The sequence below is a fragment of the Sturnus vulgaris genome, chromosome 1 (assembly GCF_052056855.1).
Source record: "Sturnus vulgaris isolate bStuVul1 chromosome 1, bStuVul1.hap1, whole genome shotgun sequence".
In the NCBI taxonomy this organism is placed as follows: Eukaryota; Metazoa; Chordata; class Aves; order Passeriformes; family Sturnidae; genus Sturnus; species Sturnus vulgaris.
The window spans coordinates 110,906,902-110,924,040 of NC_142243.1; the positions used below are offsets into that span (position 1 = coordinate 110,906,902).

General features: G+C 39.9%; 1 protein-coding gene across 24 annotated transcripts in view; it reads right to left on the reverse strand.

Annotated features, from left to right (window-relative positions):
• ZNF521 (zinc finger protein 521) overlaps positions 1-17,139 on the reverse strand; it is a 230,098-nt gene that overhangs the window by 197,097 nt on the left and 15,862 nt on the right. For 8 of the 24 annotated variants that reach the window (XR_015807128.1, XM_088174120.1, XM_088174156.1 and 5 more), the window contains 3 exons: positions 15,498-15,560; positions 14,392-14,451; positions 8,661-8,840 (listed from right to left, as the gene is read on the reverse strand). Coding sequence is in view for 19 of the 24 variants with exons in the window: in XM_088174120.1 (XP_088030246.1) it covers positions 8,661-8,840; positions 14,392-14,451; positions 15,498-15,560 (303 nt within the window). In the remaining 5 variants the exon portion in view is untranslated. The remainder of the gene's footprint in view (positions 1-8,660; positions 8,841-14,391; positions 14,452-15,497; positions 15,561-17,139) is intronic. The other 16 variants (XM_088174145.1, XM_088174194.1, XM_088174141.1 and 13 more) reach the window with 4 other exon arrangements.

Below are 17,139 nucleotides of genomic sequence, written 5' to 3' on the forward strand. Positions count from 1 at the left end.
CACAGGATCCATATTGATTACAACAGTAATTGGAAGGAACATAGTTATCATAGGGTAAGTAATGACTATTTTTTCTTCTTCACATATGTGCCAGTGTTGACGATTCTCCTACCCCCTCTGGTCCTTTCCCTGCAGGCAACCATCTTTCTTGGACAGCGAGAATTAGGAATTTCAGCTGCATAGATCAAATAGTGATTATAGTAGTTTTGCTTTCCCAAAACTGGAATGAGTACTGATGGTTACGTGCTGCACAGAATGCCTCATAAAGGTCAGTGGATTACCTCATGTCATCACCTGGCAGATCTCAGAAATTGGATCCTCTTCTGAAGCAGGCAGGAGATGTCACTTGAACATTCGAGAGCAAGGTTACTTTTCAATGGGAAAGTCACAGTAGCCAAACAGCAATGCAGAGAGATACCCTGTACTGCCCATTTGGAAATGCTGTGAGGAAATGGCTTGACCTTTAGAACACCCAGCAGTGGCTATAAATAAATGGAACAACAGACTGTCACTGTAATAAAGCGAAGTTCTGGATCTAGCCAGGGCAGATTTTCAACAGAGCCAGGGAGGCATTTAAACCAACTCTAAAAAAGCCAGGGAGCTGGCCAAGTCAGTGCTTCAAAACAGAGGCAATGACGTAGGGCCAGCTTGGAAACCATGAAATATCAAAGCAAGAAGAGGAACCATTTATGACATTATTGTGGCTCCTCCTAGAACCTAATGATATTGCACTCACCCACAACAGAATGTCAGGTGCTCCCAGTTGATGCTTTCACAGTTGTATGTCAAAAAAGCACTACACAGATATGTCCTCTGCTATAGCCTAGGATTATGACTGTAAGTCGCACTGCTAAGCAAGACTTGGGAAGAAGACACTGAACCAAGGTATATTGTTTATGTAAAATGTTGTTTTTCTCAGGGGAGACTTTACTGCTCTCTATAACCATCTGAAAGGAGGTTGTAGCCGGGTTGGGGTCAGCTTCTTCTCACAGGCAGTAAGCAATAGGACCAGAGGAAATGGCCTGAAATGTGCCAGGGGAAGTTCAGGTTGGACCACAGGAAGAACTTTTTCACTGAAAGGGTGGTTAAGCACTGGAACAGGCTGCCTAAGGAAGTGGTGGAGTCACCATCCCTGGAAGCATACATGAAACAGCTGGACATGGCACTTAGTGTTATGGTTTAGTTGACAAGGTGGTGTTCACTCAAAGGCTGAACTCAATAATCTTGGAGATCATTTCCAACCTTAATGATTCTAAACCAGACTCTGGGGAACACATACATGGTGTCTTTTAGCCTGGAAACCAGTGTATTGTTGTCCTGAAGATTCATTTTTATCTTCAGTGAAACATTTTTACTTGGGAACCTCTGAGCAAAAGCTTGGTTCAGGTGTGTGTGATGGCCGAGTGCCAGGATGACTGGATTCATGTTCCAGACAAGGATGCATGCCTTGGGTGTTAAGAGCACTTTGGACCAACTCTGCTACCTACTCCATTTGCCCAGTAAGGCATGGATAGCTGCAAGATGAGCCCTGAGAGCCCCACACAAGATCCCAGATTATTTAAATGTGAAAAACAGCAGAGAGACAGTTCTACCAAGAACTAGACCTGATAACCCCTCTACTGGGGCTGCCTAAACCAAGTCCCTTTGCCAGTGAGAGAACTGCAGTCTCCAGTTGAGCAGTTTCTGGTGCAGATCAGGACTCCTGGGCCAGCCAGGGCGTGTCTCTGTCCATGGTACTCAGTGAGGCAATGGTGCCTTCACTGGTGCAGGGATGTGGGATCAGATCTGGTACCTTGACGTGATGTTGGGAATTTAAGTTCCCATAGTGCAAAGTCCTTGGTGGACATGTGGAGTAAATAAGCCAACCAAAACTCTTTTTAGTACATGCTAAGAAAATCATCAGCCCTTTTAGTAGTAGAAAATCAGAAAATAAGAGGAAAATAGGAAGAAAAATTGAGGAAAAAAATAAAGATATAGAGGAAGCACTCAAACTCTCTTGGAAGACACCACTAGCTTATTCTCCCACCTCCAAAGAGAGCAAGAGTTCTGGTACTTACAATTAATACTCATGAACAGGTTTGCTACAGGGGTGCCCCAAGTCAAAAATAAGAGTTCCATGATATAGACCATCAGCTGCTTTCTGTTACAGGGGGTCACTGACAGACAACTCAGGAAGTGTTACAGGCTGCTTTTAAAACACCCAGGAGATGAAGATCTACTGGCTTTATGACTGATTAACAATCTCAAGAGCAGAGATTAATGGTTTCCAAGCAAAAGGGAAGGGGTTTATGCCTCCTTGTCCATGTTGGCTGTTCATCACAGATCCTCAAGATAAGCACAGGGATTTTGAAGAACGGCCAGAAGGCTATGCTCTCTACTTTCACAGCTTCCAGCTACAGCATATGCAGGTTCCCTCCATATCTAAGAATTATTTTCACAGAATTTTAATACAAAAATCTAGGAACACAATTATTAAGACCTTCATCTATCCTCCATAGGAGCATGAAGTTTTGCATATGAACTTCTATATGGCAGATACTGTATAGCCTTGGCCATTCGGTACTGCATATAAATCTTTCAATCAAGTCCAGTGAGAGGCTTTACATTGCTCTTTGAATTCAAAATTATGATCTTTGGAAGCAGAGGCTGTAATTACCATCCTATTCCCCTTTTCCCCTAAATATCAAGGATTTGGAGTTGCAGTTATGGGTCCTGGACCACATAATAATGAAAGGATGGGAGGCTACAAATTGCAAACTACCATGTGTGTTGGCTGGGACAAGAAACTGGAGGTGAAGGTCTGCTTTCCACTATCTGTCAAACAGAATATCTTTTCATGGAACAGAAGTCAGAAGTTTGTGGTCCAAATCAAATGGAAAAGTAGAAGTATGTCTCTCTAACACAGCAACTGGGAAGCCCTCTAAGGAAAGAGAGGCCTGAGCTCAAGTCCCCAGTCCAAACACTGTTTGTCTTTTATTCAATAACTGTTTAATGTAAAATCCATATGCAGTCCTTGGTGCAGGAATTCTCTAGAGAAACAGAGTGACTCTCTGAAGTGAAGTAACTGTACTTGGCAAACAGTGCTTGGCAGTGTGCCACCAGCTGCAATGAAGCAGATGAATATGGCTTTTGGTGCATCATATATTTAACTTCTTAGGGTCCTTGTCCTCAGAAGCACTTTGATAAAGCTCAGATTTCTCACTGTGATGCTGAAATGACCAAAGAGCCTTGACATGTATCTTTTCTCCACACATCTAGTGGAAACCGAAAAAATAATATCAAGAAATTCAATATATTTTGGCCAGGATTCTTTTGCTAGCAGAAAGAGCTATTCTAGCTAGGCTATCAAAGCATGGTAACACCAAGTGTTCACAAGATTTATCTTGTAGTCTCACTGTGCACAACATACATCCTTTGGGACAAAATCCCCTGGGAAGTTTTCAAGTGTCCTGGTGAAGGAGATGGTCCTGGTATTACCAACTCATTCAGAAAGATGAAAGACTCCTGGGCTCTAGGAAGAAGAGAAAAGAGGCAAGAGAAGGAAACCATTACAGTGGAATCTCCATTGCCTCCTGTTTGCTAAGTCCATGATCACTCACAGTGCATGCTGTCTGTGAAGCTGCTAGGTAGCACAAGCTCTCATCTCTAGACATGAAAGCAGGTGTTTCTCAGGATGATGATGAAAATTAATTTGGGTCATAATTAGAAAAACAAAAATACTGATTTATCTAGGAGTTCCCACCCTTGTGATACTCCAGTGCTGATGGAAACCAGCACTCAGAACAATGGGCCCCTAATACAGTTCTGGAATTCTCTTCAGATGGCATCAGAAAGGAATCTCTGAGCAAGGCTAGAGGGCATCTCTTCATTGTCAGGGGACACGTAACTGTGACCAGTAACCTCTTCAATATCAGAAACAGCTTAGGTGATAACAGGAATGGCTATCAATTCTACCTGACAAACTTACTCAACCTGTCAAAGCTCTAGAACTAAGCTAGAGTCCAAATAATGAAATGGAGTCTACCTAACCGCCTAAAAGTAAAATAAATATCCCTAGTGGATAAATACCTCATGTCTTTTCCCTCTGAACACCCTTAGCCTTAAAGCTACAACTGCATATGATTCAGTAGCCTGCTCTCAGGCAAGTTTTATTGCCTGTGATGCCAACAGGGCTAGTCCTGTAACACACACTGTGTCTACTCATATTCAGATGGCGCATGGCAGACTTGTGTGTCAGCATGTCCACTGCTGCTGAGTTATTCAGAAACTCAGCCAGCTAGACAGATATGTTCACTGCAGGTTTATGCCCCTTGTTCTAGTATTACTCTGGTTATGTCTGAGATTTCTGATGTCAAAGTGACCTACAGGATCTAGAAGAGTACCAAGCTTGAGCTGGATACCTCTGCACACAGAGTCAGCCAGTGAAGAGGCAGTTCTCACATAGACATGGGAGACTTCATAAAGCAGGATCCCTGAGGACTGAAAGGGAAAATAAACAGCACAAAGCACTGTGCAGGGAAAAGGGATTATTAATCAAGCTGGAGACAATAAAAGAAAGTGTCTGACACATTGTGTCCTACCAACAGCATATATGGCAGCAATGCAAAAGGTTAAGTGTCCTTTCCTGATGGCAGAAGAAGAGAGAAGGTGCAGCTGAGGGTTTATTATCAGTAGTGCACCATATTTGATCCTGCATTCAAGTTCCTCCAGTGAGATCCAAACTGACATATACTAGAAAGACATCAGGCTCATAGCCAAGCTAATTGGATGCTTTGCTTATAAACACAACATAGAGGATGACAATGTGCAAGTGGCTTGAGTTATTAAATTAAATGCTGCAGGAAGAATACAGTGAGAAAAGCATTAACATCAGAGAGAAGCACTATTAAATCCATATTTTTATTGCCAGCCTTTTGTAATGACTAAATGAATATAGTTCAGCATCTTATCTATCCTTGGTTACAAGTATCACGAAGAATTTTTTGGAACTTTTCCCCCCATTTATCCATTATCTGTATTCCACAAACATCACAGGAACTGTCAGCAATTAACATAAATAAATCATCACCTTTTCAGAGAAAGCTTCAGTACAAGAATTTCAGATGATAGCAAAAAATATTACTAAATAGCTCATGAAGGGCCTGTTCCATCCCCCACTGAAGTCAATGGGAATCTTTTCACTGACTTCAATGGACACTGGATCAGACCCAAATTGAAAAGATCAATAGCGCACACATTAGGATAAAAGAGCAGCTATGCCCTCCTCCAGAAAAAAGAACATGAGTTCAATTCAAACAACAGATTACAGAAAGGAACCGGTTGGGGAGGACTTTTTTCTCCTCCTTTGAAAAAATCTGCAAGAGAACAGCAATTCAAGATCCTGAGAGCTAAATCTCACAGAGTTGTAAGTAACTCTCATCTTCCACTGTCCTCTGAATAGGTGGGGGTGACTGACACTTTGAGAGATTGGGAGCACTGTGTAATAAACCAGCTCCCCTCCCCTCATTCTGGTCTTTGGTTGAGAGTACAGAATGAAGATTCAATAAAGCAATTTTACACCTTCCACTGAACTGTCAGAACTTCAGAGGAATACATCTGATATTTTCAAATGCAAAAACTAGAAGCCCAAGTATCAATTTGAGAACTTTAAGTGGCAGGCCCGATTCTCAAGCATGTTACAAAGTTGGTAGAACTAGAGGCAGTCAAAACACTCTGACACTCAAATGTCATGTTTAATATTCAGGGTTTTACTGCAGGGTTGCCTTAAGCCATTGTTTTGTCATCCTGTTTGTTCCATCAACATAACTGTTGATTTTACCCAATATAACTGATGGAAAAAGACCATACAACTGGATCAACATGCACAGTTCATACATTCTTGCAGTGCAGCTCCCTGTACATCTCACAGAGCATCTCAGTGAAGCTCAGTAAAATCCAGACAAGCTGCAGCAGCTGGCTCAGCCATCTGAAGAATAGGGTTTGGAGGGCTCCACAAGTTAAACGTGGTGTTCAGAAGATGACAGCCCTGGCATTTTTACATAATGGACATCTTAGGGAACTCTTCCCTGCCTGAGACTCAGACTGGAAAAATCTCATCAAGACAAATGATATACTCTGCCCTCTTCCAGAGAGGACATATTTCATCCAAACAGCAGAACATAGCAGAAAAAAGTAAATTTTTAAAACCTCTTGCCTTTTATTAACAATTTAGAAACAGACATGTTTGTAGACTTATTAGTAGACACCTTAGAGTGTCTCCTAATTCAGTGGGACTTCTCAAAAAGGAGACAACCAGAGTAACTATGTAAGACCCTCTTGTGTCAGAGGACTGTGATGACGAAGGGAGGTGCAACCAGCCCTTCTTGATAACACTTTCTTTTAAAAAACCCTTGGGCATGGCACCCAAATGTGCTTGTGGAAGAGAAAGTCCAGGGAGGTTGACTAAAATGCTAAAAGCAAACCTAATCTTTGTCAAATATATATGTTGCGTTTCAGAAAAGAAAGGCTTCTTTCTGTAAACTGCTTGTCACAGATTATCCAAAAATAATCTCAGCCAATGAGGTTCCCTTGAATATTGCGTCCTTAGTGTGAGGTCACACATGCACCCGAGGACCCTGCATGGGATCTCCCTCACTAACAACTTGTTTAGTATTTTTTTTGCTTAAGAAGAAATCAACTCCAGCCACGTCATTCAGGCCCCTTTTTCAACTCTAAGGGTGTATTTAGGTCATTTATATTTAGAAACAGAGGACAGTTGGCCTTTTGTCAACTTTGTACTCCAGAAGGGTGTGTAGTTTCAGTTTTTGTTCACTTCATTAGCTTTCAAACAGCCTGGTCTCTACTCATTCACAACTACCAGTTTCCTTGAAAGAGAGGCAAAGATATTTTTAGGAACTTAAATAATTTCCTTCAAGATTTATTTTTATTTCCCCATCCTCTGCTATCGTATGTGTATTCCTACCTTCACACATGCACCTCAGCTTGACTAATCCAGCACCTTTATTTTCATTCTCATTTAGCAACACAGCTCTCAGCAAGAACTGCTGTGTTCAGGAGCAGTGGTCCAAGATTCTTCCTATTTACTGCTCCCCTCCCCTGCTTTTCTTCAGTTTCTCAACCCAACTGTGCAAGCACTGTTCAGTGCATTCTGCTTGCAGCTTTAAAGCAGAGGAAACACTTGGTAGAAGGGGGCAGCAACTAACTAACCAGAAAGGAGAGACAGCTGTATTGGAACAAGGCAAAAAACCCACAGGGATGAATAAATGGGATCTGAGACAGTGAAAGGGAGAGCCAGGGGACTCAGGCAGGGTGAGTGCTTTCTGGGAGAGGAAAGGAAGAGACAAGTTAAGCCACTAATTTTTCAACACAGAAAGAGCAAAAGGAAGAAGAGAAGTACGAAGAAAATGAGAGAAAAATGTTTAAGTTATTTCAAGTCAAGAGAAATACTGCCAGAAATACTGAGCACTGTAGAAAAGTACGTTCTGGAAGTTTGTAGGAGTGATTAGAAAATGACTGAATTTATTGTATCTCAAGTCAGAAGTACATTTTACAGGCAAGAAAAGGCAAAGCAGTATATTAATAAAAGTAAACACTTCTTGCTGCAGCAGATTTTCATCTTCTGTAATTTGAAGTGAGGATTAAAATCATTTGACAGATCCACATTACTTCCTCAATCTTTCTTCTCGTCCTGCCCACTTATTCCTCTTCTGCTCATAATCTTTTCACTCTTCATCCTCAAAAGTGGTACTGCTATCTGACTTTTATGTCTCATTCTGACAGGGCTTAGCCTATGGACCTACTGGAACCAAAATTCAGGAAGCTCTCCAAACATGAGCACACACAGACACTTTTTTAAAGCATTCCCAAATGGAAAGGGAATGTTCTTACTTACAAAGTCATAATAAAGAAAGGTTTTTAACAAAACTCCACGACACAATAAGTACATTTTACACTGTACAGGCTAAAAATAAAACACTAATTAAAAATATAAGTGCCTTTCTCTTGATACTGAGCCTGTTTGGACCTACAGTGTGTACCATCAAAAAATCTACTAAATTTAAATTCAGCAGATTTCACATGGTTTTCTCAGTAAGAGGGCTGTCTACAATAATTTCAAAGAGGAATCTCAGGTCCATTCACCCAGCTCTACTCAGTTCAGTAGCATCTGATCAGCACCCAGTTCTGCCCCTTCACTGAAGCTGAGATCCCCTCTAACAATTTGCTTAATTCCTCTCAACTTTCAGTTACTGATTACTGTACAGTCATTTGTAGTTAACAGATTAGAGTAACACAACATCCAGCTCAGATCTGCAACAGGCCATTGTGCAAATTCATTCATTATGTGACATTATGCCACTTAAGCCCCACTTAGAAATGCCTCTGCATTCACAAGTGCAAAATACATGTGGAAGCAAAGCATGGAAAGCTGTACAGTGTGAATCCAGAAAACACACACAGCAGGCATATATCCTTCGATATTAAGGAAATTTAAAGTGCTCCATTTACAGTATATAATCCTGTCCCAAAATCTGTTTATAAAGGTTTCAACCAAGCATTCAAGTGCAGGAATAAAATAACTGAAAAAGGAGGGATATCAGAAGCAGAGGATGGGAATCAGATAGAGCAGTGCACAAAGCCACAAAGTGATAAGTATTGTTTACCTGTCAGCTGACATTGATTAATCTTGTGTTCTGTGATATCGCTCAGTGACTCAAACACCTGGAGGCAGCTGTCACAGCTGTGCACAGCTTCTTCTTCTAACTCCTCCCCTTCATCCGGCCTTTTCTTACAGTCTAGCACATCTCCATCTTCTGCCTTGTCTTCTAGTTTACAGTTAGGGTCTGAAAGAAAATCAAGACTGTGATGTCAGGCGTGTAAGAAGAGAACATTTAAGAAGAAAAAAAAATCCAAATAGGTTGTTGTGCAAATGATGAGAAGAAAACTATTTGGCATGAGCCTGCAGCACGCTGTAGAATTTATTGCTAAATAAGCAAAAGAGGCCTTTTTCCTTTTTTTATTTTCTAATCTCAGTGAAAAGTGAATTTCCCTTCTACTCCCACAAATGCAGCTCCATTTCTCATTCAAGCTATTCTTCCATGCTTCAGTGTTAGGTTTGTCAATTTTATCACAGCTATTGAAGCTGCTTTGATCATCGTAAGAAAGGATAAACCACCTATGCAATTAGTTTTTCAATGAAAAGAAAAATCAAATCAATGAGTGTGCAGGAACTTCTTTTCACTGTTAACTACAGCGTTTCACAGGAAATTACCAGAATTAAGAGACTAACAAATTTGATTTACATAAACATGAAATTAATCTTGATTTTACAACCCACTCCAATCCTCCATCACCACACTATTTGACACAAAGCCCTGGAAAGCTTATACCCTGGGTCAAAATGCTACTCATGCTCTGAACTTGTGTATGAATTAAAGACAATGCTCATCGAGTTCCTGTGTTTGCCAGATCATGGGAAACTGGAAGCTAACTACTCAAGTATAAAAGCTATAGAGTGCACAAAGAAAGCTTTATCTATTTGACATATTATCAGGCATTTGGGGGATAGCAGGATAGCTCCAGCCTCAGATCAGGAGTCCTGAGCCAAATTGAAGCGTCTAACTGGAAGAAACATGCAGCCTCCCCACCTACCCATGTATGCAGAGACACCTCACAGCTCACTGCACTGCCTCAGTTCTGCAGATGACCAGCTCAGTGAGATAATGTGGAGCCTAGAACTTTTCTTCCTCCTCTGAGGAGGAACACAGTAGCCTTAACTACTCCTGACTTTTTGCCCATTTTACTAAAAGCTTCCTTCAAAGACAGAAATAAACCAATCTGTCTTCCCTAATAAAGCAAGCTGGCACTTAATGTTGTTTTTCCTTGGGAACCGCAGTACAACAAGTGAAATGCAGAAGAGAAACGGTTGTGCACATTCCAGCAAAAGGAATGCAAGTGTTTCACCACTTTTCCCTTTTCTGCTTTGGCTGCCTCATCTTTCCTTTTAGATCTTTGAGAGAGCTGAGACCGAAACAAGTCATTTTAGAAAACAAGAACGAATTCACATAATAACAGGAGATTGTGCAAGTACATTTTAAGATGTTGCACTCTTTAGCCAAGCGGGTGAGTAACCAGGAGTAGGCTCCCTGGCCAGGGGAACAGAGAGGTGGTATCTGTGAACACACCTTATTTAGCCTTGAAATTTATTAGGATTGTGTACAACTCCTTGGAAGAAGAGAAACTAAAATATGCCAACGTTATATTCATTTTGGGGTGGGGTGGAGTGTGAGGAGAAGCAGGAAGGCAATTCTGCTTTAAACCACTCACATCTGCTCTCAGCACCCTACAGTCATCTGGGCACAGCCATTCCTGTATTTCTTGCTGCCCACAACCAAGGTCAGAGCTCTCATCATCTCTCTGTATCCTTTGGTCCATACTGCTGCACCCTGCCCTTCAACTGTGCAAACACAGATGGACCCGCAAGCAGAAACTGGAAATGACCCATGTCAGGAAGTCTTTCTCATGCCATGTGGCTTGTGATCAAAACCAAGGAATTTCTTTGACAGGGGTAAAGGGCAGTATTTATTTTTAAGGGAATTATATTACAGAGAGAAACCAGATTAATTTTTAAAAATAAAAAACACATTCTGAAAGGAAAAATACATTTGCTGTGCAAAAGCCCTGTCTATACACTGTGTCCTTACATGACAAATTACATCCACAAGGTTCTTTCAAGAGTGGAAATTTCCACTTGGGCAGCTACTTCCAAACAGAAAAGTAGCCTGCAAATTTACAAACTAAAAAAGGTATGCTAATTATAAAAAGACTTTATGGCATTTTAGCCATTATTGAATATTCTAAATCTAATAACTTCCATTGCTGCTTCATTTTCCAAAATATTTTGAAAGATTAATAAAAGTAGCTAGGAGATCTCCAGGTTCTAAACTGTTCAAAAAATGAAATAATTGTCTTAACTGTTGCAAACTGACCCCAACATCATTAAACACTTGTTGGAAGGCAGCATGTGCACGCTGCATACTATTAGTTGTTCAGCTCAAGCTCCCAGTTTCATCTCATAAAATTGACAGCACTCAGGGAAATGTGGGCACTAGGTCTGAATTTTAACACGAGTATTTAAATGCTGCACATAAAGTTTACAGACCTGTTTGTTTTAAAATAAGGGTAGTGTCTGACTCTGCTCTAAGTACAGTGCTGAAAGTAAGAAAAGGGAGGGGAGGGAATTCTCGAGACTCACTATTAAGAAACACTTGCATTTTACAGGAATTCAACAGCACACACAAACGTAGGCACGCATGCACCCCTTAGTGCACAAAAGCCTAAAGGATCACTTAATTTAAAGCTTCATACTTAGCGACCAGTTATTAAAATTAGAATCATTTTAAGACTAATAATGTTTTGCTTCTCCTTCTGCATTTGCAGATATAAACTCTACAGGGACAGAAGTCAGTCAAGCTTATTCCCTTCTGCTGCAACTTTAGAATACATGCTCTAGCCAACTGGCACATTTGTTTTTAGGTCAACACTTAAGTGGGACCCTTTGGGACCTAGGTTCGAGTTTAGCCTATGACAGCTTTGTGAAATGAGTTCTGGCAGTCTCAGCCCCTCTCAATGAATGTATTTCCACTGTGATCTGCTTCTGTGAAGAGATGTCACCACCAAAATAAAAAAGATATTTAAAGAGAGCAAATATCATTTGGAGGGTTTGTGAATATATAGCTGTTCTGTTGCAAAAAAAATATCTTCCATCAAGAGCTGGTCTAACCTTAAATAGTTACTTAAATTGAGGATAAGCTGCCTTATTTGAGCAGCTCTTTTGGAAGACTAGAATAAAATATTTTATAAATGAAATATGAATTCATCTGTACTTTCTCCTTAACCTCTTGTTCAAAGCCCAGGCTCACATATAGGCTTCAAGGCAAATGTCAGTCATCTCCCATATTTCTTTCTCTGCAGTATCTGCAACAATCACAGCCACAATTCCCTCAATAAGATGATGTTCAAAGTAAAATTACTTTTCCCAACATCTGCAAATACCACTGTGATTTCCAGAGGCTTCTCTGCTCTATTTTGAAGGCTTCCCATGCACCAACTGAATCTTTTCAATACCCATTAGCAACAATACACACACATCCTCCTCCACCTTCAGATACCACTGGAAATTATCTAGTGTAGAAATGAATGAAGGTTGTTTTTTGGCAGAGATGTAAATTCTGCCTATTACAGCACTTGAAAAAAAGTAAGAGAAGGAACAGTTGTCTTCTCTTCCTGGTTATTTATAAATGGAAATTAAAAGAAGCATGATTTTCTCATTACTATGTTCCCTGGCAGGTGGTTCTCCCCTTCCCTTCTTCCTCCTTCTCATAAGGGATGTTATTGCTGTAACTTGGTCTAATAAAACTGCAACTTCGGGGAAAATGAAAAATTGCATTGGTTAGAAATGTTGGAGGCAATAAAGCCATGGACTTCAATTAATTTCAAGTATGGGAGCGGTTTAAGGCCAACCAGCAGAAATTCTATTCTGCCCATGTAAAAATGAGGTTTCACCACATTTACTTTTTATAACCCATATAAAAGTCATGTAAAAGTAATGAATATCTAAAAGTCATCTCAGTGGACTGGCAAAGACTGTCTGTATTCTTGAAACTCATCTTACATATTTCTGCCCATGCTGCAAGGATCCATAGATAATCCCAACTAAAACATCAAACTACCAAGAAAACAGCCTCCTTTCCAATCCATTTCACTGCCTTGCAGTAGACCTCCTTCCAAGCCACTTCTGCATGGAAAAGTGCTGGCAAAAGAAAGGAAAACTTAGATCATGTGGTTATAATTATTACCAGGCAAGGAATATTTCTTCAGCTCAGTGGTAAAGTAAAACTCTGTCGCTCTCTGCTCCCAATAGTGTCCATCGCAAAACAACTGCCTCATTAAATCTCTGCAGTAAGATTAATATGCCGTAGCTGCACTACATTATAACTTGGTACTCTATAAAAAGCACATTTAATGGTTAGAGCCAGAGCTTAGATACAAAGTATTACTATAAAAACTTCTGGCAGTGTGTACACAGTGCAGGCCTTCTGTACTGCTTGCTCTATCGGGTTTTTTGTTTTTAATATCAGCACTGCATTCTTGCTATGGAGAAAAACAGAATGCTAAATCCTGCCTAGAAATAAACAGAGAGCACAGCACATGATGGTAAATAAAGAACTAGCAATGCAACTTAACCACTGAGAATTATTTTAAGACAAAAAAATGCAGAAGAGCCACCATTTCTTGACATAGATCTCTGGTTTAGCAGTTGCTTATTTTTCAACTTCGTGTGTCTACAGAAGGACAAGTTTGCTTTTTTTCAAGAATTTGCAGATAGTTAAGTGGAGATACATATACACTGAAAAGAGTTTGAGAAATTTCCCATTAAAAAGGCAAAGAACTCTCTCGCTTTTATTTACTCTCTTCAAACAATCTACTTTATGCACAAAGCCATTAGAACCTATAAAAGGCACCAAACACAAACCCACAGGACACACACAGGAATATAAAGCTGAAGAAAAAATTAACTGCATTCTTCACCTTCATAAGAGGAATAACGCCAACTGTTCTCAAACAGATTACCTACACATATTCAGACATGACTAGCCTTCTAGGAATATCCTTAAGGAGCCAGCCCTTACTCCAAAAGGTGACCTCAGCTGAATGAATAAGACTATTCAGATGAGTCAGTCCTTCTCTTCAGATAAAATTCAGTGAAACCAGTACCAAAGACAGAAACAAACTATTTCTTGCATTCTCTGAACCCTGTTAGAGAATAAAGAAGCCCTTGTTGTTTTGGGGAATTAACAATTATTTCTTTGAGATTATTAACAATATTTATCCCTGTCATCCTGACTAAAACAACAGTTTTGTCCACCCAATCTCCCCTATTAAAATTAAAGAGCCCTTAATAATCTCTGGCAAGAAATTATACAAACAATCTTTAAAGAAATCACCCCATCCACATATTTTAGAAATACAGAAATAGCTCAAATGAAATTAATAATAAAGTTTATCTGAAATGGCATGGGGGGTGGTTACATGGGGAATGTAGAGAAGGATTAAATTAAACAAAAAAGGAAATAAGAAAAAAAGAAAAGCATGCTGTACTTTAGAAGCATCTTACTTTTAGTCAGCTGACCTACAAAAGGCAGAATTTCTAATTGTCAGAAATTGAAACGTAAACGGAGAGGAAAGTTATTTTCCATTGCAAGCCCCAAGAATGCATTCTAAGCTGAAACAGAGAAAGAAGAGTGCAGGCTTTGCAAAAAACACCCCGATACAAAAATCCCTCACACTGTTGTCAAATGGTAAGCAAGCACTAATGAAGGAATTCAGCATTACCAGTCTGTGCGGCTGTGTGTCCCACACCTGCCTGATGGTCCTCTGTTTCATTTTCTTCTACTGTCAGAAAAAGGCAAACAAAACAAAAACAAAACAAACAAAAAAAGATGTTAGGTAGGAAGCTGAAGTGTTTCAAGCATCTTTACACCAGCCTCAGTTCTGAAAGCCAGCAATGCTTGCACAACACGGGCAAGAAAAGCTGCACTGCAAAGTGCGAAAGTGTAGACCAGACCAAGACAGAATACATTGCTGTATGGAAGCTACAGATCTGAGAGCAGAGTGACCAAATCTTTTTTCATGGCTTAAAAAACAAATCGAATTTCCTCTGGGATATTTGTCTTCAATGCACTTTACTGTATTTGATTACAGATCTGAATAAGAGAACAATTATGGGCTTTAAGATTCTGCTTGCTCCACACAGATAAGAGAAAGCCTTCTCCTGGCAGATGGGAGAGGTGTGTGTGCTAGTTCATACATAAGCTTTAAAAAATAGTAATCATCCTATATTCAGTAGCAAACAGCAGTGCAGACAGCCTTGCAAAGGAGAACTAACCCCATGCTGTTTTACTGTATATACCATGCCAGCATCTTTCCCTTGGCTCACAGCTTTCCAGAGCAGTAGAACTAAAAACAATGCAATTCTTGTCAGATTCACTATTCAAAACTTGTTGGGTGAGTGAACCTAACAAGAGCCATTCTGCTGCTACTTTGAAATATTAGAGAGCGCTGTTCTCTTACGTTCTGATACGATGCCTAAGTAAGATTGACTCTCCCAAAGCAAAAGTAAGGGAAGAGCTAAAAGGCAAAACCATTTCCTTTTTATTCTCCCAAAGACCGAGTTCTTTGAGTTAGAGAACAGCGGAGAGAAAAGAATTCATTCTGCCTTCACAGGGGAAAAAGCTGAAAGGGGAAAGACTGCACTTCTGCAGCATTTCCACTCCCAAGAATTCAGACCTCAAAAAATAATCATGCAGCTAAATTAAAAGTCCAAAGATTTGAGGTATTTTTCCTGGTTCTTGGGACAAGAGAGTGCAACACTTAGGGGTCACATATAAATCTAGACATATATGCAAAAGAAGAGATACATATACACACTCCACAGGTACCTCTTTTCCTCCTCCGCCAACCCCAAGGCTTCATACAACTGGTTGTTTCTAGAATCTGAGTTTCTAGAAAAAAAACACCAGTTTTCATAAGGACACTCTTAGAACACCAGAAACTTGTAACACAGTGCATATATCAGAAAGAGTCAAGTACAATCTCTGAAGGACTCTAAACAATCTATATCTCTATCCCAGAGCTCTGGCTAGCAAGCAAACTCTCCTCATCTACAGAGATCTGATAAAATTTTCCCCAGCCCTGCAGTCAGTCCAGTATTTCACAAAATATGATTTTATGAGCTAATTTATGAGCTGAACTTGTGTTTTGCAGCCACGATGTTAGCAGTACCTCAGCTGTGATAATACTGTATGATTTTCTTTGTTACACTGAAGCAGTCATCCCAGCATCCTCCCAGCTGAAGGGAACCAGTCAGACAAAGAATGCAGTGGGAAAAGCTTGGGAAAAGCTGAGGTTTGGGGAACACGTGGTCAAACACAAACTAAGCTAAATAGAAAGATTTTTCTCTAAGGTAGATCAGTGAGTTTCATTAATAAAGCAAGAAAAATAATGAATAAAACTAGTGTGCAATTAAAAAAAAACAAAAAAACCCAGAAAAAAATTTATTGTGACCCCCTCAAAAGTCCCAGGGAAACCTCTGAAACAGCTCAACCTTACCCTATTTATGTCCATCATTACCTGCTGATGTATTTCCAAAAAATGTACTTAAGAACAAGCTCTGAAAATTAGTCCACTCTTCCATCCCTCAAGAGGAAACTCACTTTGATCATCACTACATACTAATCAGCCTTATTAAAGGTCGTAGATGTATCTCCTGTCCTCAACCATGATAAATGTCCCTTCTCAGTTCAAAAAAGCAGTTTAAGAACTCTACCATTTCTTAAGTTTCAAAATGGAATTGAGGTCTTCAAATATGAACTTTTCAATAATTGATTCCCAAGTGGCTACTTGCTGAGAAGTAAACAAGATCTCCACTTTTAAGTGTAAAGCAAAATGAAAGGGTTAATTTTTTCTGCTGTTCTGTCCTCATTGTCTACTGCCACCAGCTGCAGTACCAGAATCTCTCACTGCTCCTGAGATGTGACTGCACAGTGAAATGTATTCAGCTTCACACTGCTGACTGAGAGGTACACCAAACATTTTTAGCTCCTAAAATGGAAAAAATAAACATGGATACTGCCTAACAAATTGTTTCCAGGTATGCAATTTTGTACCATGAAAACATGACAGCGAATGCCTTGTGAAAACAAACATTTTACAACTTCCCTGCTATTTTGGGATCTGAAAATTCTGCGAGAGCTGAGGTTTTCTTTCCACAAAGGCTGACCACTATGTCTTTATTGCACTTAAAAAAGAAAACAAGTATAAAAGCAGGTAGCGTTGTGGTTAGCATTTTTCTAAGCCCTTGCTCATCCCTTTAAGGGTTCTCAGTCACAACAGAAACAAGTAGATCACAACAGAACATGGCACAAAAACTTGCCAATAATAGTCAACTAGACTGATATATTTGTCAGGAAAAATAAAACCATATTTAGAGGGAAATATAGTAAAAAGAAAATTACCCTACAAAACCCACTGAATTAGTGAGTCACCTACAAAATAGTATCTCATTTTCCTTTGATTTAAGCT